Genomic DNA, 13,040 nt, shown 5'->3' with positions numbered 1-13,040 from the left:
GGAAAAAAAAAAAAAAAAAAAAAAAAAGTCATTGCTGGCTGAGAAGACAAAGCCTAACACAAAGGCACTGAGGAGAGGAAGCAAAGGGAGGGTGAAATTCAGAGAGAAGAGGGCTGGAAAGCGGGCAGAGATGCACTGCCAATGCCCCTGGTGAGCTGGACTCCATCCAGGCTTGCAAAGAGCAGAGCCCCACTAGAGCGTCAAAAACACACCCGCAAATCAGTGGCTGCAGCTGCTGGGGCAATTACAGCCTTTGCACATGCCAAAAAAACCAGACAGCTACTTAATCAGGCACTGGTTGTACCATTTGGATCCTAAACTTTCCCAGGACATTGGGACTGATAGCTTTCTGCTTGGGCCTCTCTCTAAAATGACCATAAAATAACCCCAAGATACATATTAGCCATCGTGTCTAAGTGCATGAATTTACAGCAGAGAAGCATAAAGTGTCATAGGAAGGTATTTATGCCCACTCTCCATTACTTGCTGTTTAATTAAACAGCCAAATGAGGGGAAACACGCATAAAAGCAAGCTCTAGGTTTGTACCTAATCACCACGATGATCCCATCAAAGATGTTGTATGGATTCTTAATGTAGCCAAAAGGACCATAAACAAGGACTTTCAACAGCATCTCCAGGGCAAAGAGGCTTGTGAAGACTATGTTGCTGATCTCCAGGGCGTTGGTAAGCTCCTCTGGCTGGGGAAGGAAGAGGAGGAAAGGGACACGTAAGCAGCACAGCTCCATTCGTTAGGCATATCCAAAATTACACCTGGAAAAACAAGCCCCAGTACTGCAAGTGTAGGAATCCCAATGCCAGTGGTGTAGTAAGAAAATGGTAACAGCTCACTCAAAGCCCAGGAGAGAGCAGAAAAAAAAAGAAAAAAAAAAGACCTGTCAGAGTATTTAAGGTTTATACACCCGTTGAAAATTGAGCAGGTAAATCCAGACATGGACTTCACTTTAATCGCAGCTTTAGTACCACCTCAGGAGGTTTATGTAGAAGTGGCGTGTACCGAGCCTTAACGCTTTCACATCCTATCCAAACCAATTCTGCTTACGCAGGACAAGTCAGACCATTTTCTCACATAAATATCCTTTCAGGGCCTGTTTTTTTTTTTTATTTAACATCTCATCAAAAGATTTAAGGTAAGATTTTCAAATGCAGAGATTTGAGGTGCTATAACAGGAACAGCTCAAAACCCCCTCATTATTAGGAAGCCCCAAATACTGTGACTGAGGAAGGGCCTGATCCTGGTAGTTCAGCCTAGCAATCTAAAAATAGAGGTACCAAAAAAACCTAACAAACAGACTTCCCATAATCCTCAATTAATACCTTTCATGTTTTTCTAGCATATTTCACAGAGGATTCCCAACAATGCCTGCAGACACCCAGCGCTGTGCTTTCCCCGGCGGGTGGGCGGGCATTATTGGAAAACGTATGGCAGAAGACAAAAACCGGTGGCGTAGTCTGTTTAGGATCAGTCAGCGGCAAAGACAGGAGCAGAATCTGCAGTACCAGATCCTTTCTCCCCATTTAACCCCAACACATGGCTGCAACTCCATGTTTCTATTTAAAGGCTTCATTAAAATCAAGAGGCAGTGTCCTGCTGGCAGATGGCCCCAGGGTCGTGTTGGCAAAGCCAAGGTGCCCCACTGGGCAGCAGGCTGGCACAGTTCACAAAACACCTTATGCACGCTGGGTGCTGGATTCCTCTTAGGGGTCGTTTGGCACTTAGCTCACTCGGGTACTTTTCTAAATCCCCCCATGCAGCCACCCGGCGCTTTAGATGCCTGAACACCACGGTGGGTTATGGCCAGATGTACGGGTTCACAGCAGCTACACCATGAGCAGAAGCCAATGTGTGGTGCATGCTGTTAGACTGCTCCCACCACTTTCATGAAACACCTTCATGGCTGGCCAAAAGCTTCCTACAACAGAGCAGGAGCTGCCACGCCGTGGCACATGCTTCGGGATGAGCTGTAGGGTTTGACATGAGGTGACCCAACCCCAACCCAACTCCATGGGAGACAGGAGAGGGGATGGCTCAGGGCCAGGGTTGACTCTTGATCAACCGTGTTTCAGAGCCCCAGGAAACTACAATGACCAAAGGCTCCACAGATAAATGCTGGCAAATAAACAGATAAATCCATGTCGGCATTTCACTTTTTCTTTTTCAGGGTTGAAGTCTCCAGGCACAGCTGGCCAAACCCTTGCAGCTCAAGTTCCTCCAACCCAGTGCGATGATAGGTGGGGACCCAAACTGGTCTGATGTTATCTCAGCATGGTAGCATAATCCCTGGAGACTTGCACTGATACCAGTGGGAGCTTGTGATGACACAGCAATGGTCACAGGATGGGAAAGGAGGAAACAGCAGCATTGAAAAGAAAAAGTAATAAAAAAGAAAAATAAAGGGGGTGTTGAACACTTCCTGTACCTCAGACATCCTGCTGAGGAACGGATCCCTGGGCTAGAGTTTGCCAAACACACTGGAGATACAGCCCAAATCGCCGCCTCGCTGATCTAGAGCTAAAATACAAATGCTCCAGCTCCCAATATTAAACGCAGCCCTGGTTTAAAATCATATACCTGTGGGAACACTCAGACACAAAGTAATAAATAGGCCGAGAACTTATATGTCAAGCTGCACCGCAGGACAATTTCAAATTGCTGAAAGTCTACATTAGTCACAAAAAAAATGCCAACTAATTCGTGAGCGCCCCAGCACCGAGGCAGGCTGCGCTGTTATCATTACCGCCGCAATACTGCTGGAAAGGAAACGTGTTCCTGGAAGCTTTCCTTCTCATCCATCAGTGCCACTAACCCAGGCCCCCAAGGCTGATTTCCACCTTCTGTTCCCCCTCTGCAACCGCGCTGCCAAATCTAACCTGCCCCGCAGGCGCAACCCGGTTAAGTCCCTCGAGGCGTGAGCAGCATCCAGCATCTCCCGCAGCCCCAGCATCCCTTCCCCGCGGGGCTGACATGGAAAACCCAACCAGCCTTGGCAGGGACATTGTGTTAATAGCGTGGATTAATGAAACTTTGCACTTCACAAGTGCCTTCTGGCTGGAGATGTTATTGGGATGTACAAATCCGGATGGGAGGCGCTGGCAGGGCACAGCTGGCTGATGTGGGGAGCAGCGCTTATGCTGCAACCCTCCCAGGACCCCCAGCACCCACTGAAAGGGCCGTGACCCCCCCAGCCTGTAAAGCATCCCTCCCAGCCCACCAGGTTCATGAGAGCCACAAATACCCCTGGCACCAGCATGGGAGGGCTACGGGCCAGCCCATGCAGCATGGCGATGCTCAGCACCAACAACAGCACCAGATCCATCCATTTCCCCCTGCTTCACCCCAAAAAAGCTGCCTGGCCCCCGACTCCTCTACACACCCTTTTCCACTTCCCTTGCATAAACCATTTTTAATATCTGAGACACTGGGCACCCATAATAAAGAGTGGGATCTCCCGAACCAGAGGTGAGAATTAATATCCAAAAATCTAAGATTAATGGCCAAAATGGGTTGAAAGAGGAAGAGAAAACTCTCCTTTCACCCAGCTGGGAGAAGCGGAGGGTCTCCAGGGCAGCCTGGAGCTCTGCCAGGGGAGGGCGAGGAGCATCTGCTGGAAGCACACTGCAACCGGACCCAGCTGAAATTGAGGAGTTAGTTTGCTTTTGGGAAACAGCACATCCCTAAACAGTTGAGACAGGGCGATGCGAATTACTCAGAGGATTTTTGCAGACGGCTGTGGAGCGTTGTCCCCCAAGCCCCTCGCTCCCCAGGGCAGCTGACGAGCCCCCTGCAACAGCTCCACGTCCCTTTCGAGGGACACATCCCTGCAGCCAGTCCATGGGGCACCCGCCTGGATCACTGCCACAAGCACCACCGGGAATGATTTATAAAAATAGAGGTGGGCTGAGATCGTGAGCCTGCCCAAGGGGACCACAGCCAGGCAGTGGGGATTCAAACACTTCTGAGAATGCCAGCTACGGGATTTCCATGCAGCCAGAGATGTGTATAGACAAGAAGACTGTTTATAAGATGCTTCTGCTCTAGAGAAATCATAAACGTGTCTGAGACATCATTACAATACAGCAGGAAAGTGGCTTTTCTCTCCTGTGGGAATCAAAATTGTCATTCCATCCTGAAAAGGAACGCAGGGTTTCAGAACTGGCAAACTGAGACACTTTGTGCCCAAAATTTTGAAAAGCTCTCCCCTCCATTTCAGTCCCTATTCCCTTATCCATTTGCTCTGTACCGTAAATCAACTGAAATTAAAAAACATAAATAAAAGTCAGCTTGAAGAAGAGCATGGAACTTTTTGTTCCTCAACTGTTCAAATGGACGTTTCAAACATCTCAGACAACGTATTGCAATAATATTTTTTTTAAGCCAGCTCACTGAAACCTCTCTTCTCCCATGAACAGCTTCAAGTTTGATAAACTGCCATTTTCTGACAATAACTGTCCTATCAAAACAGCATTGACCAGCTCTAGATGTAATGTACCTGGGGGAGCCACCAACTCCTGGCACACAACCAGCTCCACGGGTCCTCGCCGGGCATGGAGGAAAAGAGCCAGTAAAATCAAGCACCTTTCCCCTCCGAGGGTCACAACACAGCAGCCAGGAAGGCAGCATCCTTCCTTTCACTAAATAATATATTTGGAAAACAAACCCCTCCAGGAACACCCCTGGAAAGGGCATTTTGTGGGGAAGCAGAGCCCAAGGTGCAGACCCTGGGGTTTCTTTGCAGCACAAAGCCTCCTGCCCACCACCCTGGTTACAGCACATCTGCCACAGCCTCAGCTTCTCCATTAAGAGAAGAGCCTGCTAATTCTCTCATCAGCAGCAGCAGTGACTAATTAAAAGGAAAACATCCTATGATTAAACGAGCAACACCCAGAAAGAGCAAGGTATGAGCACGATTCAGCTGTGGCACGGAACACCAGCTCTTCTGATGAGTCTTTGGTAAATACCGAATTTTGTTTCCAGGACACCTCGCCTTGCTGGACACACAGACGTGGTGTCCTGGATAAATCATTCCCTGTTAGCTCTCTGTTTGTGTAGTGTCGATTTGTTAATGTACCAAACAGCACATTGACAAGCTCTGGCAGCACATAAAATAGGAGCAGACAGCGCAGCATCTCTCATAAACACCACACAGCAAAGGAAGGCGGCGGGGAGGAGGCGAGCCACGGGCGCCCGCTCAGACGTAACCCTACCTGGCAGGGTGCAAACCGTGGCGGCGAGGAGGGGATGCTCTCTGCACCCTGCCTGGCACCAAGCAGGGCACTGCTGTGGGGGACAGGAGGAGGCAAGGGAAGATGCCCCCAGGTACTAAATGTTGCCTTGAGGGGTATCGCAGAGCTGGACCAGCACCTTGTCCTTTGTCAGCATTCAGAAATAGGCTGGAAGGCATTTCTTTCTTTTTTTTTTTTCTTTTTTTAAACTGAGTAGTAGCTCATGAGTGACGTTTCTGACAGTAGAAGGGACGTGCTCCAGTTCCATCTGTGCACGAGACGGTGGCACACGCTGCACCTTCCCATGCACAGGGCTCCAAGGTGTCTGCTGAGCCGGCGAGGCTGCAGGCAACGAGCAGGGAAAAGGCTGAGGACAGGGACTGGGGTCATTAAAAGTGCAAGCCCTGGGGGCTGGGTTCCCCAATTCCTGAAAGGCAAGCCCTGCTGCGTGATGAAGTGCAACCAAGTGCCCTGGCAGATGGTGCACAGAGCTTAGAAGGCTTCTACTCCTGCCCTCCTCCAGCCACGACCCATATAAGGCACAGGCATGGCACAGGCTCTTCATCATCATCAGACCTGCACCCAGCACCGTGAGCATGGCATGGATCCGTCCATCCCCATCTCCCCCTTGCCCAGGCAAGTGAGCTCCAGGCTGCGGCCAAGCCTGGCCTTGCCCAGCCCCTGCCCCTGGGGATGCAGCACAAAAGAGCAGAAGCACCCCAGGGTCTTTCCTCTCTATCTCACTAACAATAAAATAAAATAGTAAAACCACTCTGTCTCGCCACAGCACAGAGGGAGAGATGGGGTGACCAGCCAGGAGGCAGATCCCTCCATAACCCGAGGGCTCTGCTTCTGCGAGTGGATCCAGAAGACCATGAAAACTTCTAACCCATTCAAATGGCTGCAGAATAAAACCCTTCTGAAATCATTACCATGGCAACTAAGGAAAAATAACACAGAAAGAAAATACCGACCTCAGCTATTTCACAGGAAACACCAACAACATTTTACTGACTCATCACTTGCAGATTTTTAATATATATACATAAGAAAAAAGTCCAATGGGTCACACAAAGACGCAATTTTCAACCTGACATTGTTCCATTAAGATCTTCTCCACCCTCCATGTGGGTGCAGACACACACCGGGTCTGCCTCAAAACAGGAGCCAGACCACATGTCCCAGGGCAAAACGCAAAAAATTCTGATGAACGGAAGCAGCTATTAATTAACAAAATGAGGTGCCCTGGTTTTGCCCTCTCCCAGACCCCACCATTTATAGCTCATGGCCATGTCCTCAGTCAACCACTGAGCCTTCTTCCATGCCCTGCCCTCATCACACCCACACTATTCCCCCTGCCTCGGTGCACCCGCTGAGCCACGGCCATCCAAAAAACCACTTTGATTCCCTTTGGTAAATACAGCTCCTCTTAGCTCCAGAGCCTCTTGCTACTTTATAAATAGAAACTCAGTCCACACATATTTTCAGCGATGACATTCATTGTCTTTGGGGCTCCTTAAAAGGCATCGGGCTTTAGCTATTGTCCTGGGTCCAGCAGCGCCAACCTGAGCCGTCCTTAATCAGAGCCCGATAGACTGATAGGCTTCCTCTACTCATCCTCTGCCAAATTGGTTAAAGAAAACAATTCAGCAAGTAGCAGGATTGCAGCGGTTTTTGCTCTGCTCCTCTTGGGACTGGAGACATGGAAAGGGCAGCGTGCTCGCTGCTTAGTGGGCTGGAGGAGGACTGCTGGGAAGTTCAGGATTTATAGGCATTTATTAAAAGGAAATTACTTTGACAGACAAGCGAACAAGTCCAGTTTCTTCCCATCACTGCATGGGAAAGGAGGATTTTGTTACGGGCTGAATGGAGGGTGAATATTTCATGCCATGGCAAATAATGCTGTAAGAAAGGGAGGAAAGCAGCTTTCATTTCGGAGAAATCAGAGCTGTCTGCACAGGAGGGACTCCCCTTCCACCACCGCCACTAATCTCTTCACTTCCACCTGTTCTTCCCCGTTCCAGTTAATGAATGTCCCTTCCCACCCCACTCCTGCAGAAGGGAGGAGCTGAGTCCCATGGACATGGCACCTTCTGGTGCAAGACCTTCCTCTCCACCACATCCTTGTTGAGCAACCCTGGCCAGCAACCAAATTCCCCAGCCCCAATGGCCCGTACAGGGCCATGTCCCCATGCACCTCTGTCTCCTGTCCACCCGGAGCCTGGGGTGCAAATGAGGGGATGAGCCCCAGGCACAATGGAGAACCTCATCAACCAACCCTGAAGGGACCTGCCATGAACTATCCCTGCCCAGGACCATAAAGAGGACCTGCAGACCATGCTCTCCTCCCCCAAGCCCCGGGGCTGGGCTCTTCTTTACCACTCTCAGGAGGCACAGCAGATATTCTTGCCTGAACTCCTTATCTTTCTCAGCCTAAGATTTCTGGATGAATATTATCCCAGAAAATGCAAGAAAAACATGAACTGGCTCATCCCTCTGCCCAGGTTTCGAAGGAGCTTAAGCTGAACAAAAGCTGCATTTCCACTTGGTCACACCTTGTAAGTACTTGAGATTTAAAGCCCGCTATTTCTAGTTAATCTAAACCAAGTTTGAAACTTATCTCCCCATTAGTACTTGAGAAGGTACCAGGGGGAGGGAGGAAATAAAAGAAGAGAAAGAAAAAGGGCTAATGCTGACAGACGTCCACAGGGGGAAAGTCGGTCGTTTCCTAACATCAGCAAAAAAACAATTATAGCAAAGAGCTGAAATCCAGCAGAGACGAGGGAAAAAGCGCTCGGCTCCTGTCCCCGCTCCCACTGGGGGCTGAGCGGGGTGGGAAGGGGCTCTGTGAGGACATGGGTGGCAGCAGGGCAGAGTCATGGGCACCAACAGCATCGGGACCAACCTCTACCAAGAGAGCTGGGGAAAAAAATGGACTAGTCTCTGGGAAATCACCAGCAATCAGGAGCGCTTACAGATGAAAGCGTTTGGTGGTGCAACCTGAGGATGCTCCAGGAGCTCTAGCTGAGCTTGCTGGCTCCCACCCAAGGGGAACAACCACAATCAAAGAAGGAGCAGAGAGAAACGCCAGCTATCTGCAGAGAGCAGTGATTTTTCATCCACGCAGGGATGAAGCAAGTTTCGAGAGCACACATAATTTTCCCATTTCACCGAGCCGGAGTCTCTTCTCAATGCTGCCTGAGCAGAGATAACACGAGGGTACGGATGGCAACAGAAACAACGGCTGTAAAGATAGGATCTAAGGCAGCCCGAGTATTTCCAGTCTCTGAACTAAATTAACAAGAAAGGATTGACACTTATGGCTCCTCATCCAGGGAGCTGAAGAAAACTTTAGTAGACGTCAAGGAATCCACATAGGCTCACCCTAAAGCATGCACAGAGCTGAATTATCTGATAAAAACCCCATACACTTTCCAGTTGCATGAAATCTCATTTAATGTTCAAAACAGTCAGTCACCAGAACCAGGATAAAGTCTGCTTTACAGGCACAGCCCATTTTTTTAATGACTACGAGGGTCTTGGCACCCCTGTATTTTGCATGATGCCCTGACAGAACTTCGTGAGCAAGTCAATTAAAACACGTGAGTTCCTACAAGACCTCATAAACTCTTCAAATCACTGAGGAGCGGAAGAACCCCCAAGGTCCATAAAACAAATTACCCCCAATAACAAACAGAGAGCTGTTTTTGAAGTCAGTGATCCTAGTGATTAACAGCTCTGATGACTTCCATTAGCATTGACTTGACTCCTCCAGTCTCCAACAACAAACCGTTAATAAGAGTAATTTCTGCTTAAGCAGGAGCTAATTGAATACAGCACGTGCAAATCTATAGGGCACCTCATTTTCCTACCGTGGGAGTGCCCTATGCAGCTGTAGCGCTGAGAAATTAAGTTGACGCTTGCTACAAGCCCTGCATCGGGCAAAGCCAGCAGACACCGAGGGAGGGAAAGCCTCGCTGCGCTGCCAAAGCTTTGATCACTTGGCTAAGAGTAGCTGGCACAGGGCTGGAGAGATGTGTAATGGAGTTAAATAGAGACATGGGATATGCACCAAAGTGGAAGTGGAGATAGCTCTAGGAAGAGAAGACGGTGCATGAACGCTGGACCTTGCGAGCTCCTGGGAAGAGCCTGGGGCAGATGGAGGTTGTCCAGGGAAAGGCTGTCTCATTGATTTAAGGGCTGCACATGCATGTGTAAGTGCCCTCCTGAATCAAAGCCTAATGAATCAGATTCATACAGGGAAGCATCAAATTAGAAACTTCACCACAGAGAAAAGTTAGGCTGTACTATTAAGGCCACAGCTGGAGTAAAGCAGGTGGGGTGCAAGCCTAAGGGAGTACAGCACTGGTTTGCGTTGGTGCATAGTGCAGAGAGCCCCTGGTGCAGCACTGGCTGCTGCCTGGATGTGGGACCCATCTTTGAGTCTCTGCACTTGCAGGAAACAATTCAAGAGAGGTGCAAGAGATACCAAAAATATTATATAAAAAAAAAAAAAAAAAGGATTCCCTTCCTTCCTGATCTGGAGGCCTGCCACAAATCCATGCACATGAAGGAAGCCAAAATTTAGATGTTCTGGATTGACCTGACATGGAGCTGTGGAGGTTGGAGGGGGCAGGGTGTTGCCCATGACCACCCCGGCAGCATGCACCCTGCGAGCTGCAGCTCATCCCCAGATCCTCCACAGCCTCCTTGGGAGGCAAACGAGCACTTGGAAAGACTTCATTTTGGCAGGTAGGGATGTCAAAGCAGCAGCCTCCACATGCCCAACAAATCTGCAGCTGCCTTCCATTCTGGTGGCCAGCAGCAAAATGTTCAATTTGGCTTGAAACTGGTAGAGATTAGGATGTGCTTGACCACCGAGTCCTGGGAGTAAAGTGCTTCTGATCCCCAGAACACCCTTATTTCTTGAGGCAGTGCTCACAAATGGATCCAGACCTGCTGCCCTCCAGCCTGCCCAGAACTATGGACACTAGCACAGATTCAAGCACCCCAAGCCCTGGGAGCCTGCCAAATCCCCACTGTCCAGCTCTCTTCCACCGCTTCTCTGTGGAGCAGTCGAATTTTCCTCCCACATGGAAAAATTAATCAGTGGGTGTCATGACAGCTAATAATTTTCAGTTACCTTCTTCCCTGCACACTGAATTCAGGCAGAAGCAGAAGTACATAAATACCATTTGGGTGACTATTATTAATGCTTGGACCTGGAGCCTAATGGTTCCTCCACGCCGGCAGGTTTTCTAATGCTGCTGCAGTCACTGACCCTTCATCTCCCCTCTCGATCATCCTGGATACCTGAAAATTTCACATCCTCTGACACTGATTAGGAAGGCTCCCATGTTCTCCAGCCTCGACTGTTTACATAAATAGACACTTTAATGCATTTTGCCAGCAAGCTTTCCTTTGACGCTTTGGCACAGATGGTTGATATTTCCATGCTGCGGCGGCTATTAGATGGTAATGTTACCAGTGACAACTTTACACCACCTGTACCGTGCACGCTCTGGGCCCCTGCAGTGGGATGCGCTAGGAATTCGGCCTGAGATCCTACCATGGGCCGAGGCTGCTCCCGCTTTCTGCCGGTGGAGTTTGCACACCTTGGTTGGGGGCACTGCTGCTTTGTGGGTTCCTACAACACCTTGCTGCAGCTGGGGGTGCTCCACCAGTTACCCTCCAGTAACCAGTTACCTGGGGATGTCAGACATTGCCTCTTCCCACTCCCTTGAAGAATTGCCTCTCATGAGCTTTCCTCCTTGGGTGCCGTCCCAAAGAGTCATTTCACCCCTGTTGTCTCTCCAATTAATTTTTAAGAATTAACAAGAGGTTCTCTACAGGTCTGAACCAATTCCCCCTGTCTTCCAGGCCCCTGGTGCAGCACTGGCTGCTGCCTGGATGTGGGACCCATCTTTGAGTCTCTGCACTTGCAGGAAACAATTCAAGAGAGGTGCAAGAGATACCAAAAATATTATATAAAAAAAAAAAAAAAAAGGATTCCCTTCCTTCCTGATCGGGGGCCCTGCCACAAATCCATGCACATGAAGGAAGCCAAAATTTAGATGTTCTGGATTGACCTGACATGGAGCTGTGGAGGTTGGAGGGGGCAGGGTGTTGCCCATGACCACCCCGGCAGCATGCACCCTGCGAGCTGCAGCTCATCCCCAGATCCTCCACAGCCTCCTTGGGAGGCAAACGAGCACTTGGAAAGACTTCATTTTGGCAGGTAGGGATGTCAAAGCAGCAGCCTCCACATGCCCAACAAATCTGCAGCTGCCTTCCATTCTGGTGGCCAGCAGCAAAATGTTCAATTTGGCTTGAAACTGGTAGAGATTAGGATGTGCTTGACCACCGAGTCCTGGGAGTAAAGTGCTTCTGATCCCCAGAACACCCTTATTTCTTGAGGCAGTGCTCACAAATGGATCCAGACCTGCTGCCCTCCAGCCTGCCCAGAACTATGGACACTAGCACAGATTCAAGCACCCCAAGACCTGGGAGCCTGCCAAATCCCCACTGTCCAGCTCTCTTCCACCGCTTCTCTGTGGAGCAGTCGAATTTTCCTCCCACATGGAAAAATTAATCAGTGGGTGTCATGACAGCTAATAATTTTCAGTTACCTTCTTCCCTGCACACTGAATTCAGGCAGAAGCAGAAGTACATAAATACCATTTGGGTGACTATTATTAATGCTTGGACCTGGAGCCTAATGGTTCCTCCACGCCGGCAGGTTTTCTAATGCTGCTGCAGTCACTGACCCTTCATCTCCCCTCTCGATCATCCTGGATACCTGAAAATTTCACATCCTCTGACACTGATTAGGAAGGCTCCCATGTTCTCCAGCCTCGACTGTTTACATAAATAGACACTTTAATGCATTTTGCCAGCAAGCTTTCCTTTGACGCTTTGGCACAGATGGTTGATATTTCCATGCTGCGGCGGCTATTAGATGGTAATGTTACCAGTGACAACTTTACACCACCTGTACCGTGCACGCTCTGGGCCCCTGCAGTGGGATGCGCTAGGAATTCGGCCTGAGATCCTACCATGGGCCGAGGCTGCTCCCGCTTTCTGCCGGTGGAGTTTGCACACCTTGGTTGGGGGCACTGCTGCTTTGTGGGTTCCTACAACACCTTGCTGCAGCTGGGGGTGCTCCACCAGTTACCCTCCAGTAACCAGTTACCTGGGGATGTCAGACATTGCCTCTTCCCACTCCCTTGAAGAATTGCCTCTCATGAGCTTTCCTCCTTGGGTGCCGTCCCAAAGAGTCATTTCACCCCTGTTGTCTCTCCAATTCATTTTTAAGAATTAACAAGAGGTTCTCTACAGGTCTGAACCAATTCCCCCTGTCTTCCTTCAGAGACACCAGAGTTTTGGACCTCTCTAGATCCAAGTTCCGCATAAGCTCCAGCCATGGATTTGAACCGACTGCAGCTTTGGGGAGGCCAGCGCAGGACTCTCCAGTCTCTTGTTATGTTAACAATGGCAAAACACCGCAGCGACGGTGGCTGAAATTCAAGCGCTATTTAAACAAACGCGTATGTAGGGTATAGTTCATACAATGCGAGTTCAGACAAGGGAAATCGGAACAGCCAGGCCGCTCAATGCGAACCAGATTTTAGAAACAAAAACAAAACCCCAAAGCCCTTCCTCAAGGAAGCCCTTGCCGAATTCTTTCCCCTGCTGAGGAGTCCAACATCACGCCTCATACTAAAGCCTTTGCATTTCACTCCAACGAAGTATTTGGAGGAGGAAAAAAAAAAAAAAAAAAAACACATTATGGAACACA

The 13,040-nt window shown here is 49.4% G+C and overlaps 1 protein-coding gene across 1 annotated transcript in view; it reads right to left on the bottom strand.

Moving 5' to 3' along the window:
- CACNA1G (calcium voltage-gated channel subunit alpha1 G) overlaps positions 1-13,040 on the bottom strand; it is a 106,919-nt gene that overhangs the window by 69,998 nt on the left and 23,881 nt on the right. Inside the window, exon 10 of the mRNA XM_035893303.1 lies at positions 548-699. Within this exon, the coding sequence (XP_035749196.1) occupies positions 548-699 (152 nt within the window). The remainder of the gene's footprint in view (positions 1-547; positions 700-13,040) is intronic.

The sequence above is a fragment of the Egretta garzetta genome, unplaced genomic scaffold (assembly GCF_000687185.1).
Source record: "Egretta garzetta isolate BGI_Z169 unplaced genomic scaffold, ASM68718v1 scaffold34, whole genome shotgun sequence".
Lineage (NCBI taxonomy): Eukaryota > Metazoa > Chordata > Aves > Pelecaniformes > Ardeidae > Egretta > Egretta garzetta.
The sequence above is the reverse complement of the archived record's forward strand: the minus strand, read 5'-3'. Positions and strand labels throughout refer to the sequence as shown.